Source organism: Notamacropus eugenii, chromosome 5, assembly GCF_028372415.1.
Source record: "Notamacropus eugenii isolate mMacEug1 chromosome 5, mMacEug1.pri_v2, whole genome shotgun sequence".
Taxonomy (NCBI): Eukaryota; Metazoa; Chordata; class Mammalia; order Diprotodontia; family Macropodidae; genus Notamacropus; species Notamacropus eugenii.
The window spans coordinates 335,276,755-335,293,901 of NC_092876.1; the positions used below are offsets into that span (position 1 = coordinate 335,276,755).

Genomic DNA, 17,147 nt, shown 5'->3' on the forward strand with positions numbered 1-17,147 from the left:
CATGCATCAACAGGAATATGTGCATGTAATAACTTGTTTGCAATATGATGTTATACAGTTACATGACACAATATTGTGTCATCAAAATTTCAATGCAGGAATAAACACCGCAAATTTATGATAATTAATAAAATTATTAAATTTTAAGATGTATCATTTGAAGAAATATTTATGATTTTTTAAATGATGCAAATTTTTAAAAAATTATTTAAATAAAATAACTTTTTAAAAAAGTTTTAAAAAACTATTAAAGAATTAAAGAAAGTAGATTTCAGGGGGTTCCTAAGTAATTTTTTTTTGAAAAGGGGGAAGTAGACTAAATAAGTTTGGGAACCTTTGACCTAGACCCTGTCAGCAGAAACTGATTGTCTCTCACTTATATGACTTGACTAGGGTGCTGCCCCTGGTACTGTGAGAGAACAAGAAGAGCCAGGTGTACACTGAAGTCAGCTTTTACTGAGCCGATTGTTAAATTTTCACTGTGAGCATTTATGTCTTTCAGAAGTCAGTAAGTGCTACAAATCAGGTCTCGAGTTATTATTTTGTTGATTTGTAGAATTAAGGTGATATTGAAAAGGTTAATAATGCAGATGACATTTTAAAGTATGTTCTGTGTTTTCAGGGAGTCAGTTGTTAAACATTCACCAGCTTACCCCCACATCTGAGGAAACTTAAGAAGGGATCTGGTTGTAAAGAATATAGCATTCAAGATCTGGTGTTGCAAACAATAGCAAGATATAGTGAATAAAAGCTAGCCTCAGACTGAAAGAGCTAGTTTCAGTTTTACTTCTTGCTAGATAGGGGCAGCTAGGTGGTGCAGTGGATAGAGCACCAGTGCAGGAGTCAGGAGGACCTGAGTTCAAATCTAACCTCAAATACTTGATGCTCACTAGCTGTGTGACATTGGGTAAGTCACTTAACCCCAGTTGCCTCATCCTGGGTCATCTCCAGTCATCGTGACGAAATCTGGTCACCGGATTCAGATGACTCTGGAGGAGAAGTGAGGCTGGTGACCTGCACATCCCTCCCTCACTCAAAACAAAATCAAGTGCAAGTTATGCTAGGTAACCCTGAGCAAGCCAACCAAGCTCTCAGTGTCTCTGGTCTACTCTTAAGACTGTAGCTGAAAAGTGAATGTTGAAAACTAAAAATAAATACACACACACACACACACACACACACACACACACACATAGGTACAGGAGCTGGTCTCCATTGGGAGCTGGTTTTCTCAATAAGAGTTCCTTGTACCAATAAAATCACATGTCTAGTCTAAAACAAAAATCAGATTGCAATATGGCAGAGCAGTCTAGACGTGGGAAAAACCACGAGGTGTGAAGGAAGGTTAAAATGAAGACACAGAATCAGTGACATTCTTCCACTTTATTTATTATTCAGATGACAGCAGGGAAGTGCGAAAGTTGAAGATGTTATTCCCCTCTAGGATCATCTGTTAAAAGGCAATGAGAAGGAGGTCCCCACCACACTTGGCGACCAGGAAAGAGAGCAGTGAAGAGCAGTACAGCAATCTGGTGGCTAGTCCCTTGTGGGAGGGCGTCTCACCTTCCTGGCTTTCTAGAATTTGTGAAATTCACAGACAGGTAGGACAGCTGTGGGGAAAGAATGAGATAGACAGTTATTCTGATTCTGCCACCTATTTGCTAAAAATGATTCTGCCCCCACCTTCCTGCAACATGTAAAATAGCAGAATACTAGAAATTATAGTCAAGGAAGAAAGAGCCTAGAAAGATTCTCCCTCACTCATCTCTTAATGGGATAAGGTACCTGCCATGGCCTACCACTCGCACCTTTCCACTGAATTGCCAAGAGCACCCTTATCCAAACTCACACACCACAAAAGCACAGCCTTCCATTGGGCTGTTTAGTAGTTTCCTATTCTGATATTTTCCTGTGTCTGTTTCTTACTTATTCTGCTGTCACTCGCATATATACATACACACACTCACATACACACATGGACACATGCATACGCATGTGCACACAGTCACAGATGTATACATTCAGACTCATGCACATACACATTCATACACACTCACATGTATACACATATTTTTTAGGGCTGCATGGGAACCAATAAGGTCATCAAGTTCAGTTTTTGCCTTGTGCAAAGCTCCTCTTAAGCTCCAAGCCACTGGAGCTGCCTCCTGTGAGCCAGAGGCAGTGATTCCAGCCTGAGCAGAGGTTGTAGAGGGCCTTGGAGGAGTTGGGAATGCAAAAGCTATGGAGTTCCAGAGCTTCCTGCAAGTGGAAAATTGCAGGGACACGTCTTCCCATGTCCATTACACTGCCTTGGCAAATATTCCTTTTCCTCTTGGGTGCCCCAAAGATGAACCAGTCCACTTTTCTTTCTCTTCTGCATCAACTCCCTTTCTTTCCCTAAACAACCATATTATAGTACGTGGCTCTTTTGAAATTTTCTAAGGATGTTTTTTTCCTATTGACAAAATTGGTGAGGAGAGGAGCAGAAAAGAAGAGGGAGCTTCCCTTTTGTGTCCCATCCACCTTTCTTCCTTTTTTTTTTCTCTACAGAGGGAAGGGAACTAGCATTTATTAAGCACCTACTATATACCAAGCCCCTTACAAATACTATCTCATTTGATCCTCACAACAACCCTGGGAGAGAGATACTATTATGATTCCCTGTATTGGAAATTGAGTCAGAGGTTAAATGAATTGCTCAGGGTCATACAACTAATAAGTGTTTGGGACCAGATTTGAACTCAAGTCTTCCTGAGTTGCATGGCAATCTGTCCACTGCATAACCTAGAAAGAGTCTCATTCTTATGTACAAATGGTAGTTCTTTGAGGAGAGTTATCTGAATTTTAAAATAAAGTCATTCTCAGACTCTCCCTTTTGTACTTTTGCAGGGAGGGGCAGTCAGAAAAGTCAAGGAGTAGGATCTTGGGTGGGCCCAAGGGTTGTGATGAGCAAGGAGATGGATTTTTCGGGTTGGTTTTTTACTTTCTTTGTATCCATAGCTCTTATTTAAGAGCCTGGCATAGGTGTTTAATAAATGCTTGCTGACATGCCTTAAGTTATTCTCTTCTACCCTCCTCTTTACCACCAGTCCTGGGGCCATAGATTATATCCCAGACCAACCTAAGACTGAAAAGGGAAGATAAGGGCCAAGAGCAAGCTAGAGGGAAGTCCCTGTAGTCACCAGCCACTTCCCTACATGGCTGTTTATTAAAAACAGTCAGACAGAAGTTGAGGACCATTTGATTACTTTTTGTCTCCTCTTCAGCACCGTGGACAGTGCTGAACCCACGATATTTGTCAATATTTGTCAGACTTTATGATTCCTGTATCCCTAAGGAATCCTTTTAGTTGTTTGTTCCCTGTTTCCCCATGAGGATTTCTTCTACTTACAGGAACTTGAGCATTTCTTGAGAGAGCCAACAGCTGTGACATACTCTTGTCCTAGGAATTGTTCATAGTTGATGTTATTTGGGAGTCTTGCCAAGCATTCAGTGTTGTCCTTGAACAGGAGGTTTTTGGTTTTGGGGAGGAGAGTAAAAGTCTCTCGGTCTGTCCCATAAGTTCCATACTGGCTCTGGGTTAAAGAGAGAAATACGTTATCAGCAGGCTTCCATGGAGAAATGGGAGAAAAATGATTTGCTCAGGATCAGCCTTAGAGGAAGCTTCAAACCAATCCAAATTGACCTCTGGTGTCTTTCTTCATACATTGTCAACATTCTCCCTTCCAAATATTACCAACAACACCTCTCCTACTCATCAAAGCTGACTTGTCCACTATCTCTTCTCCTTAGAGCCTTGTTTTGACAGCTATGCTACTGTCTTACTAGTTGCTGAAGGATTTCCACTTAATGCATTATCCTATCAAAGGGAAATTTAAAATGGCTTTCTTAGAGATAGTATGCATTTATCCAAAGGAATAATTGGTAGAATCTGGGGCAGTGTGTCATCCAAGTGGAAGAGCAGAGGGGTTTTCTGGATCCTCTAATCATACAGTTAGGCAGCAGCTACCTGCTCTACCAATGTACAAGTAAAGACCTTCCCTGGTATGCTTGTCATTCTTGTGATATCTTGAATTCAGAGACAATGTCTTTTTCACAGTGCCCAGTGCTTTGCTAAGTTCTACCAGTGCTATTTCTATTTTAATTAAAGGAAAGAACAAAGTGAAATAAGGTGAGTAAGGGTGACCTTCCCAATATCTCTCAACAATCTCAAGGAGGAACAGAGATTGAAAAACTCATACCAAAAAAAAAGAAAAAAAGAAAAGAAAAACTTCATACTCCTCTGTTCTTGAGTCAGAAAGCTCACCCACAGAGGGTGACACAGAGTTCCTGTGTGTTCCTCATTTCTTTCCACATAGAGATCCATCACAGAGCAATAGCATAGACATATGATGACAACCATTGCCTGCTTTCGGATTTAAATAGAAGCAAGAACAAGTGACTGGGTTCTGGACCCTAGGAACTGATTCAAGACCAATTAAGTAAGGAAAAGGGATGGTGGACCCTGAATGATACAGACCTGTTGATCCAATAGCACTTGGCGAACTAAATCTGCCTTATCTCTCCGTGAGATCACAGCATGGTTTGGTGCCTTAGCCAGGTGACATTCTGATGCTTTTTCCACTTCCTTCTGGTTTCCATCTAAACATAAGAGTCTAAAGTCTTTGCTTTTCAGGTTTTCTGCCCAAGATTCTGTACTCTTTCCTGAAAAGAGAATGAAAGTGACTATCGACAGCAAACACTTTGACTTTGGCTAATTGTTAATCCATAGGTTTTAACCTATGAATACCTATGGATTTAGTTTATTGCTTTATAAAAATCTATGCATCTGTGCCACAGTGATGTAGGAAAAGAAAAAAAGATCTACTGCCCCCCAGGAGGAGAGTTCAACTTCAGATTTCATGACCTCCTTCATCCTCTCCTGACCACCTCCACCCATCACACTTTTTCTAGAGTTTCAAACCAAACCTCTCTTTTCAAGACCAAGAAGAATGTAATTTGGTCTTCCATTTCCAAGTACCTCTCAGCATTAATGAAGAAAGAAAAAGAACTTGAACCTTCTGATTGCTTCCCAGACATTTGGCATTTGCTTCTTCACCTTACTTGCCAGGCTCCAGTTGGGGATGAAATTCTTTGGGAAGTCATTTTTGAAAGCTGCTTCACAAACTCTCAAAGAATACCATATATCTGTGTACATTAGCACACTCATGTGAATATAGATTCTGTCATCATTCTTCTCATTTTTTTAAATCTATCCCTTGTCATGCTGCTATAGAAGTGATGGACAGTGAAAAGAGTACTCTGTCCTTGGAGTCTGAGGACCTGAATTCAAATCCTGACTGTTATCCATAATAACCCCTGTGGTCTTAACCATGATGTGGACCTCCTCTGAACCTGTTTCCTCATCAGTAAAAGGAAGTTTGACTAGATAACCCCTGAGGTCACTTCTAGCTGTAGATCTACATCCCTTTGGTCCCTGAGAGAATTCATTTATTCATTCTAATGGTTTTGTCTACCATGTAAATGGCTGACCACCTCTGTGGTCAGCTTGCAAGTCCTTGTGTCAGGCAAGGACTGCTGTTGTCTCCCATTATCCCTTTGTGTGAATCTGGACTCTAGTCAAAAATCAACCTCCTCCATAAGCTTTGTATTTTTATACCTCCCTCATTCTGCTCTTAAGAGTTTTACCCCTGGAGGGCATGAATCATAGGGAGACCTAGAGCTGAAAGTGGCCTCTTGCTGTCTAGTTCAACTTCCTAACTTAACAGATGAGGAAACTGAGACCCGGGGGCAGAACACAAAGAGTACAATGTTCAAAAGGTGATAATCATAAGATTACAAAGAATGTAAACCTAGGGCCTGAAATCCAGGGCCCTGCTTGTCCCACTTTCCATGATGCCTCTTCTTTGCCCCATTTCCTTTTCCTTTCCTCATCCAATTCTTAACCATCATTATTCTCAAAATCCTCTGAGAAAGAGTCCAAGTCCAAACTGAATTCTGAATTATGTGTCTAAAGGAAAACTAGATAGTACAGTGGATAGCATACCAGGCAGCAGTCAGAAAGACTCATCTTCCTGAGCTCAAATCTGGCCTCGTATACTTATTATCTGTGTCACTCTGGGCAAGTCACTTCACCCTGTTTGCTTCAGTTTCCTCATCTGTAAAGTGAACTGGAGAAGGAAATGGCAAACCACTCCAGTATCTTTGCCAAGAAAACCCTAAATGGGGTCATGAAGAGTCAGGCATGACTGAAGCAACTCAACAACAACAAATGTCCACACCAGACATTTGGCAGTTAGTTATGGATCCTTTAAGTTAACCTTAAGCCCTCTCCTGTATGTGACTGGGCCCAGTAAACCTAAAATTGTGAGCATCTAAGATGTGTAACTGTTTTTCATATCAATCTAAATGTATATTAACTGGAAATTAATAGTTTTTTGAGAGGCATTGTAGAGTAAGGGATAGTGAGCTGGCCTAGGAAGCAGCAAGGAAGCTCAGTGGATAGAATGTTGGGCCTGGGGTCAGGAAGACCTGTGTTCAAGTTCGGTGTCAGACACTTACTGGCTATGTGACCTTGAGCATGTCACTTAACCTCTGTCTGCTTCTGTTTCCCTTCTGTAAAATGCGAGTAATACAATTTACCTCCCAGGGTTGTTGTTAAATAACTCTTAAAGCACTAAATAAATGCTACCTCTCGTTATATTTATTGTCATTGCTATTGCTACTTTTAGGAATCAAGATGCTCTGGGTTTAAGTTCCATCTCTGACACATTCAGGCAAGTCAATTAGCCTCTCAGTGGCCCTGGCATCCTTGTAAAGATAAGCTCTAGGACACCTCCCTCTAAAGACCAACTCAAGGACAGATGCTGATCTGCACTGGCAGAACTCCTCCCATGGACAGATCACAGATCCCAACAAAAAAAAGGAAAGAAAAAAATTTTTAAGTGTGTATTTCTGCTTCCATCTGCTAGTGTAAGTAAAGAATGGATATTCAAGAATCAATTGTGTATGGGTGGATAAACAGATGATGATGGGGTCATGAATTCAGAAATGGAAGGGACATTGGAGACTCCTTTCCCACTCCCAATCCCACCTTCATTCCGCATATGGGCACTTGCCCAGTGTTACATGAGCAGTAAATGTCAGAGCTGAGATTTGAACCCAGGTCTACATACTCCAAATCTATTTCTTTTTCCCTTTACCAAAAGCTCCCTCTTTTCCTCTTTTCAGTTCATATCATTCAAATGCCTTCTGTCTTCTGTCTCCTTCTCTAGCCTTGTCTCACATGAAGAAGTAGGCCCCTTCTCCTTGCCAAGCAAAACCCTCTATGTGCGTAAGTGATCCTCTTCGATCCTGTCTTCCCTACCAGATTTCCCCCTTTAAAATCCTCCTTTCACTAATCGTCAGTCTCTCCTCATCTACTGGCTATTATTCAGCTGCCTACAAACATGCCCATGTTCCCTTCCCTCCCTCCTCAAAAAAAACTTTCCTTCATCCATCTATCCATCCCTGTTAACTGTCATCCCATATATTTCCTGTCTTTTTTTGACTAAATTACTTGAGAAAGCCATCTACAGTATGTGCCTTCATTTCCTTTCCTCTCTCTTCTTAGCTCTCTTTGGTCTAGTTTTTTACCTCATTCAGCCAAAACTGTTCTCTCTAAAGTTATTCCTGATCTGATTCCCAGATCCAATGACCTTTTCTTAATCCTCATCTTTCTTGATCTTTCTGCAGCCTTTGGTATTACCATCACCCTCTTCTTCTTGAGACTTTCTTCTGTCTTGGTTTTCATGATACCATTCTCTCCTCATTCTCCTCCTACTTAGCTGACCATTGCTTCTCTATCTCCTTTGCTGGATTTTTATCCAGGTCATGCTCTCTAAACCTCACATATCATACAGGGTCTTGCCCTAAACCCTCTTCTCTTTTTGTTTGATACAATTTCTCTTGGTGATCTCATCGGCTCTCATGGATTCAATTATAGTCTCTATGTGGATGATTTTCAAATTTCCTTATCTGACCCCAACTTCTCTGTTGACCTGCAGGCTCTCATCTTCAACTGCCTATTAGACATCTCAAATTGGATGTTCTATAGCCATCTTAAACTCAACATGTCCAAAACTGAGCGTGTTATACCACAAGTCTCTCCCCACTCCAGTCCCTCCCTCCTCCACTCAGTTCCCAAAGTGATCTTCCTAAAGGCCAGATTTGACCACATAACATCCCCCAAAAAATACACACACACACACACACACACACACACACACACACAATCAATAAACTTCAGTGCCTCCTTATCACTTCCAGGATCAAAGATAAAAATACTGTAAATGCCATTCAAAGCCTTCAGTAACCTGTCTCTTTGTTTCCCTCCTCAATCTTTCCAGTCTTCTTACATTTGACATCCCTGTCACACTGGCTCCTTACTGCTCCTTAAAGAAAACACCCCATCTCCCTACTTGGGGCATTTTTATCAGTTGTCTCCCATACCTGGAATGCTCTCTCTTCTCATCTCTACCTCCTGGCTTTCTTCATGTCCTAACTAAATTCCATCTTCTACAGAAAGGCTTCCCATCCCCATAATTCTAGTGCCTTCTCTCTGTTAATTATTTCTAATTTATCCTGTATAGAGCTTGTTTCTACATAGCTGTTTACATGTTACCTCCTCTATTAGACTGTGAGCTCCCTGAGGCAGGGACTGTCTTTTGCCTTTCTTTGTATTCCCAGGGCTTAGCACAGTGCCTAGCATCTAGTAGGCTTTTAATAGACGTTTATTGACTAACACTACTTCTTAAGGTAAGTAACAGAGATAGCGTCAGCTGTTTGAAGTCCTAGGTGATGCTATCGATTGTCCAATGCCTCACATTAAGCTATCAAACTGTAAACTGCAGGAGATCTCAGCCTGAATCTCATCTATGCTTTATATATATAATATACATATTATATATATAAAATATGTGTGTGTGTGTGTGTATAGGCATATGTATACTAGAGCTCAAAAGGACCTAAGAAAGCAACTAGTGCTAACTCTTTCATTTTATAATTTAAGGAACTAAGACCTTGAGAGGAGAGGTGATTTGCCCAATGCCATGATAAGTAACACCAAGATTTGAACTTAGGTTCAAATTGGTTGACTAACTCTAAATCCAGTGTTCTTTTCATGACAATCCACTGCTTCCTTTAACACCTAGCACAGTGCTCCACCTAACTTATATATTCAATCACTCTTTGTTACACTGAATTGTGCAAGTTTGGTATAAGCGTCCATGTGCCACCCTTGGTCCTGACTTCATGGTTCACTGGAACAGAACTGTATCTGGAGCCCTGAGGAGGTCATGGATTTCCCCACATATCTAACTCACTTTCAGAAAGGTGCCAACCTATTGGAGAGCATGATTATATGGGTAGTCAAAAATAGAGGTAATCACATACCATCTGAATTCTCTAGAACAGTGGTGTGTTTCACGAAGGCAACATCTCCTTTGTTCTCAACCAGGCATCTACAAAAGATGAGACAGACAATCTGATGAAAAGCAAGTCAATAATAAAATCCTCATTCTTGAAGAAAATCTTTTCAGAGTCATATACTTTTCTTTTATAAGATTAGGCGCTTTAGAGCTAGAAGGAACCTCAGAGGTCATTGAGTCTAATTTCTTTATTTTCCAAACAAGGAAATTGAGCCCGAGGAAAGGACCAAATCCTCTGACTCCAGAACTAGTGCTCTCCTTACCGTGCCATGCTGAGACCACTATATTTATGTAATCTTTCCCATGTTCTCATCAAGAATACATTTCTATTCATTTTGTTGGTGTAAGAAAGCTATCTTCATATTCTTTTAGCAGTGATAGAAGCCCTTACTTCCTACAAAATTCTAGTAGCGTCTGTATAATAGAATCTCTAAAACAAAATTATAATGTCAACTACTGATAGCAAATAACAGAAGACAAATTAAAAATTTTAAATTTCTATTTTCAGAGGACTTTTTCCCAAAACCTAACAGTATTATAAACTATTTAATGAGAAGGGTGGAATTGTTTGCCATCAACAAGTGTTTAAACATTGGGAAAGATTTTAATGCAGTTGCTGTCTTTGTAAGATACAGCAATGTCCACTCTTTCATCTTATATAAGCCAATAGGGGGGAGGGGAGAGAGAGATGGGAGAAAGAACAAGAAAGAAGAGGATGAATAGGTTTCTGTTCATCACTTTTGGCTTTCAGATTTAGAATCTTGTTTAAATTTTCTGTTTTACTTGTGAATCATTCACAAAATTGTCATAGCTATGGAACAATATTTTTCGATGTGGTAAGAGAATACCCACAGAGCATCAAGATCACTAAAAGCAAACAAATTGGAAATGGCTATCCCCATATTTGCATTTCTTCTCTACTTGGGATTTGATACCAGAACTAGAATGGTGAATTTGTTTCATCATCAGAATACTGTCTATTAACAGTTTTGTTTTTTTGCCTCTCCAGACATCTCAGTGTTATCTACTTATCCATAATGGGCTGTGGCGTATAATATTAATAGTAACAACCTACCCTAATACTGTTCACAGTATGTTCAAGGAGGGAATTATGAACCAAAGGATAGAAGCTATCACAAAAGATAAAACAAATAATAAAGTCAGTTAAATGAGTTTGAAAACCTTTTGCCTGAACACAATCAGTATAATAATGATAAAGTTAAGAGGTCAACTGGATAAAAAAAAATCTTTGCATTTAATATCTATGATATAGTTCTGTTTTTCATGATATAAAGGGAACTAACACAATATATAAAACCAAAAGCCATTCCCCAATGAATACATGATCAAAGAATAGAACAAATAACCCTCAGAAGAAATTGCAAACCATTAATAACTACATCAGATTGTTTCAAACTGATGAGCAAAGAAATGAAAATAAAATAAAACAAAGCAAAACAAAACAAAAAACACCTGAAGTTTCACTTCTCATCCAGGAAATTGGCTAAGATAACCAAAGGTGAGAATATTCAGTGTTGGAGGATTTGTGGGGAAATGGACATGCTGATTCATTGTTGATGGAGCTATGGATTTGTTCCATTCTAGAAAATAATTTAGAATTCTGCAAAGAAAATTTCTAAACAGTTCTTGTCCTTTGACCCCAAAGATCCCTCTGTTAGGCTTGTACCTTAAGGAGATAAAGAATAAAATGAAAGTTCCTGAAGACCTATATGTACCAAAATACTATGGTAACTCTTTAGTTAGGAGGCTGTCTTCCTATTGAATAATGACTAAACACATTATGGTATATGAATGTGATGAAATGTTGCAGTTATAAAATAATTTCAGAGGAAATTGGAAAGGCATTTTTGAACTAATGCAAGAAAAAGAGAACAGAACTAGGAAGACTAACTATATAATGGCAACATTCTAAAGATATTTAAAAGATATTCAAAAGACTTTAGAACTCTGATCAATGCGGTAATAAACCTCAACTAAGGAGACTGCTGATGAAATATGCCACTCACTTCTTGCCAGAGAGGAACTTAAAATGCAGAGAAAGAGAGAGAGAGAGAGAGAGAGAGAGAGAGAGAGAGAGAGAGAGAGAGAGAGAGAGAGAGATTTGGATGCAACCAATATAGAAATGTATTTTGCTGAATTATGAATGTTTATTATGCAGTTTTTCTTATTTTTTTCAATAGGAGTGGGACAGTGAGAGGAACAGATTTTAAATTCATGTAAAAATAAATGCTTTTTAAAAAAATTTCTCTATATAAATAAAATATTTTATAATAAAACAAAATCTTTGCAAAATATTTTATTTTCAGCTTAATCAAGACTGCCCAACAATCAAGTCATTATGCACCATTTATTGAGCATGGTCAAACTGGTCAGTGATTCATTATAGACCAAAAAAAGTGCCAATGCTTGAGTCCCACAATCCACTTTGACCAATCATAATTTATTCAACATGGTAGCTGAACATACAACATTACATGAAACAAACACTAAAAAAGCTGACGGATAATCTTTGGCAAGTCACAACCTCCTTGTGCCTCAATCTTCTATAAGATGAAGAGAGTAGACTATATGACCTCTGAGGTTCCTCCTGCTTTCATAGCTATGATTCAAAGATCCTATAAACTTGTCTGACATTACAACTTTTTATTTCCCAACGAACTCCCCAAAGTTGGATGCTATGGAAGGTATGATGGTTTAGGAGTTGGAAAACCTCAGTTCAAGTCCTGGTTTTGTTACTTATAGCATATATGACACCTTGGACAAGTCACATGACTCTCAGCCCTTCAGTTTCCCTATCCGTAAAATAAAAGGTTTTAGGACTCTTCTAGTATTAACAGTCTGTGATTCTATGGTCCCTTTGAAAGGCATCCAGGTAAAGTTGAGAGAGAGCTAGCCTTCCAATCAGAATGAAGACCCCATGTCAAGTCCTTCCCCTTACATGTACATGTACATGTACGAGCTTACTCACTGTGGGGTCCTGGCCAAATCACCTCAATTCTCTGCTCCAGGCAACTATCAAGACTAAAAATTATAAATCAGAGATTTATCTGCACTTTCCTACTCGAGAGTTTCAAACTGATGAAATCATGGATCTGTCTCCACCCAGGCTCCCTTTGGGGAAAGCACTTTTCCAGAATTACTGAACACTAAGAATTTCTTTGGGGCAGCTAGGTGGAGCCATAGTGCACAGAGTACTAGGACTAGAGTCAAGACAACTCATCTTCCTGAGTTCAAATTCAGTCTCAAACCCTTACTCAAACAAAGTGACCCTGGATAAGTCACTTAACCCTGTTTGCCTCCATTTCCTCACCGATAAAATGAGCTGCAGAAGGAAATGGCAAACCGCTCTGGTATCTTTGCTAAGAAAACCCAAATGGGGTCACAAAGAGTTGGACACAACTGAAACAACTGAACAATAACCATTTAGATCTATCCCAAAGTGGAATGAGCACCTCAGGAGGAGATATCACTTTCTGTTCCCCAAGTCTAGATCAGGGGTGATCTAAATCATTTCTTAGATGTTATGGAAAGAATTCTTTCTGGGATATAAATTGGATTAGATGATCACTGAGCTCCCTTCTAATCCTGAGATTCAATAGTTCATTTCATGATCACAAATGAGGCAAAGCAACTGTAGCCCTAGAATGATCTCTAGAATGAACTTGGAACCCTTTGGATCTATACTTATTTTTTACAGATGAGTAGACTGAGGTCTAATGTGCCCTACATCCCACAGGTAAATAAGCATGAGAAGAGGCATGTAAATTCTCTGACTCCAGAACTGGGGTTCTTTCCAATGCAGTATGCCACCTTTCTCTTTAGCCATTCAGCTTCTAATCTATACTTCCTTCACTCCAACTGAGAGGCAACAAAAGGCCACATTGCTGGTAGGTCACGGTGTTATATCTACTAGGAAAAAAACCCAACCAATCTATCAGTGCTGTCAGGACCCACAAATGATCGAATGTGAAGAGCCATGGATCTGTCTGCATCCTATTGACCTATTCTAAAGCCTTTAATGAGAGTTAGGAGACCTCACTATTAGCTGAGGCTCTGCCCCCCAATCAACTACACAATCCTGAGCAAGTCACATCACCTTTCTGAGTCTCAATTTCCCCATCTCTAAAATGAAGGTGTTAAGACTAGCTGATCTATAAGGGTTCTTTCTGATCTATGATTTTATAATTCAGCATTAATCCTGTGCCAGTAGCATTTTCAATTCTACATTACGGCAAGAGTTTGTAAGCTGTAATAATGAAGAGCTGGTGACAAAAGGCTTGGCTTCAAGAGAACAGATACAGAAGCAGTAGGAAAGCAAAGCATCTTGGGGGTCTATGGAGAAAGAGCATATTTCTCAGGTATCAGGGACACTTCAGTCCCTGACCATGCCATTGTGTACATCTTTCAGTCTCTTTGAAGGTCTGTTTCCTAAGGCTGGTACCCTTCTAAGTATAGCCCCAAGCTGTTAGGGAGAAGGAGGAGTTGGAAAGGTGTCCAGAAAAAAAGGGGAAGAGGCCGGGGCTGGTTTCTTAATAGGGCTAGAACTAATACCCTTACCTAAAAGCTCCATTGTAGCCATAGTAGGTTTCTTTGGTACTAGAAGCACATTTATCCAAAACTGGTGAGTCTGGATTGCCAATACATAAGGCACAGAGATTGGAATGAGGATCAGCGCCAGGAGCACAGGATTCACTAAAGTATTTATCTGCATAGAGGAAAAAGACAGTTGTTTCTACATGAATCAATACAAGAGTACTTCCCTTTACTTTCCATGTTAAAAGCCTCAACTTTAAACTATATAATTGTCTCAGTGAAGTGAAGACATCTGATCATAAGCCCAGAACATGAAACAAATCAGACGTTCAGAGATGAAGAGACAGGCAGGTAGGAACATGGCCCCTTACATGGAGAGAAGGCGACCCCACCCAATGGTGATTTAAAAAAACAATGACTCAAAGCTCACATACAGAAAGTCAATTTATATGGTGCTACTATCACCTAGGTCCTTTGGTAACTACTTTTCTTCTCCATATCTGCCCTTGATATGTATTTTAACCTGATTCTAGCCATATATGGCTAGAATGTTTAGCACTCCCCTCCTCTCAGGGTGAAAAGGGATTTTGCAATGTAACTTTTCCACATCTCTAAAGTCAGACCTTCCTTCCTCAAAGAACCAGCTTACCAAATTCACAGGAATGGGTTTTGTTGTATATCAGGCCCATGGGGATGTTCCATCCAGCTGTTCTGTCAACTGCGGTGTGGCAGGATTTCTTGCCTTTCAGAGAATCCCATGTAAGATCAGTACCTGCTTTAACAACGGCCACAGCATAATAGCCTTGAAAAAAAAAACACACACACACAAAAAAGGAAGTTAGCATTATGAGGCATTCCAAAAGGTGTCATCTGGTACCACTAGACCAAGCCTACCTTGTGCCTTTGGGGGAAACAGGCATGTAAATGTCCCCAGAATTATGGAGCTAGAGAGTTAGAAGGACTTCAGCAGACAGCTACTTCATTTCTTATGGCTACAAAGGTACCTCCACTATAACAGACCCAACAAGTAGTTATCCTAGCTGTATTCAAAAGATTTCGAATAAAAAAGTACCCATTATTTCTCAAGGAAATCTTTTTCATTTAATTGTTTATGTTCAGTTATTTTTCACTAGTATCTGACTTTTTGACCCTATTTGGGGTTTCTTGACAAAGTTAACTTGAGTGGTTTGCCATTTCCTTCTCCAGCTCATTTTACAGAAGAGAAAACTGAGGCAAAACAGAGTTAAGTGACTTGCCCAGTCACACAGCTAGCAAGGGTCTGAGGTCAGATTTGAATTCAAGAAGATGAGTCTCCCTGATTCCAAGTCCAGTGCTCCATCTACTGTGCCACCTAGCTAACCCAATATGCATGCATACACACATGTATATGTGATGTAGTTATATGTATGTGTAATATAAAATGCATCTCTATTCAACTAACATATTATTTATGTTCTCTTTCATATGCATACATATATATGTATGGGGAGAGAGAGAGACAGAGAGGTATGTGTGTGTGTGTGTGTGTGTGTGTGTGTGTGATCAGAAATTTTTCTCCTCCCTAACTCCAGGAGAATCTTCTGTCTCAGAGTTGGGAGATGAGAAACTTACTTGACATTTAATCCTGGATGCTTGAAAGTGTATGAATTGGTTTTTACTGTTTCCTAAGCAAAAATACCTATATGAGTTTGATCCCCTTCTCAGCCTGTCACAGGGCTAATAAGAATGAACCCCAACCAAGAAATGAAACTCTACCAAGATGTCCTACATCTTGAAATTTGTAGGAATATATGCAATGCCCCAGTGACTCTTTGCAACTGACTTTAGAGTTTTGCTTTTAATTTTATTTTCTTTTTTTAGTGGGAGAATAAGTGAATTTTTGTTAATTCAAAATAAACTTCAGTAAAAAAACCAAAACACCTGACCTTGGTTTTCCACCATTTGTAACGGTAAGCAAAGTAGAACTTTTGCTGTTTTTCTGAATTGACTTTTAGCCAATCAAGTGCCTTTGACTGAATCTTGGCTTTGATCAAGAGTCTTTGATTGAAAACAGTGTAGATAGATAGATAGATACACAGAGAGAGAGAGAGAGAGAAAGAGAGAGAGAGAGAGAGAGAGAGAGAGTATTGCTTAGAGGGAGAAGAGGGAATACAGAGAGAAGCAGAGCTGACAGGGAGAAGCGAACTTGAGCGGACGAGGGGACCTTGTTTGTGGGGAGGCCTAATAGAAAGATTGTTTGTGATACTGGCACTCTGCCTGTTGATCTACGTTAATTCCTCAGACAGAAACCCTCTCTGTTGGTCTTTATGAGTGAATTGAGATGATGGTGCTACTAATGCGTATAAATATTACTATAACCCTGTTAAGCATTTTTTCCCTAGAAACAGAAGCTGCAGGCAGGAGGCCCTAGAGCCTGCTGTCAGGCAGAAGCAGAAAGAGTTTGGAGTGAAAAAGTCTCCCTGAGCTGAGATAGGGACCAGAGCAGAGAGCTGCCTGTGTGTGAACCCAGGCAAGAGCTGGGAGTGGTTGGCCCATGAAGGAGGAGGTTTGGAAGTCAGCCTCAAGTCAAAATGGGAGAGGACTGTCGATTGTTTTTACAATGACCTAGGGGTGGATGGTGTGGCATTTTCTGCTACCCCTTAAGGATGCATCATGCTAGGAAAGACCCTAACCTAGGACCCCCTGACTTTGGGGATGGAACGATACATGCTCTGCACCATATGACATACTGAATATTATCAGATACATATGCGTATTAGATGATATGTTTTGCTTAAGGATGTTGCTGTGAATGTCATGCTTTACTATGCTTTACTTTATTGAACAATGTTTAGTTTGGTGCTGAATAGAGAGTTCATTATACTATGAGATTAGACCCTTAAAATCATTCACAGTAGCAGTCTTCAGGCGTGCTGCAATGACTGGCATTACACCCATTTCATCTGCTGGCGCTCTTTTGTAGTTTTGCATTTTATAACAACAGAAATTTTCCTTCCACCCCTAGGATTATCCATTCAGACTCACCCTCAGCGGCTTTATTCACACAATCAGGACCATGGCTTTCTCCTTTCTTAGGTGCTGAAAGAATAAAGAAGATGGAAGAGTGAGTCACTTTCCATCTGCATT

At 39.8% G+C, this 17,147-nt stretch overlaps 1 protein-coding gene across 4 annotated transcripts in view; it reads right to left on the minus strand.

Annotated features, from left to right (window-relative positions):
• Positions 1 to 1,368: 1,368 nt before the first annotated feature.
• LOC140506450 (lactotransferrin-like) overlaps positions 1,369 to 17,147 on the minus strand; it is a 69,015-nt gene continuing 53,236 nt past the window's right edge. For all 4 annotated transcript variants that reach the window (XM_072613635.1, XM_072613636.1, XM_072613638.1 and 1 more), the window contains 7 exons: positions 17,046 to 17,099; positions 14,671 to 14,823; positions 14,046 to 14,193; positions 9,433 to 9,500; positions 4,520 to 4,704; positions 3,392 to 3,575; positions 1,369 to 1,610 (listed from right to left, as the gene is read on the minus strand). In XM_072613635.1, the coding sequence (XP_072469736.1) occupies positions 1,576 to 1,610; positions 3,392 to 3,575; positions 4,520 to 4,704; positions 9,433 to 9,500; positions 14,046 to 14,193; positions 14,671 to 14,823; positions 17,046 to 17,099 (827 nt within the window). In that variant the 3' untranslated portion in view covers positions 1,369 to 1,575. The remainder of the gene's footprint in view (positions 1,611 to 3,391; positions 3,576 to 4,519; positions 4,705 to 9,432; positions 9,501 to 14,045; positions 14,194 to 14,670; positions 14,824 to 17,045; positions 17,100 to 17,147) is intronic.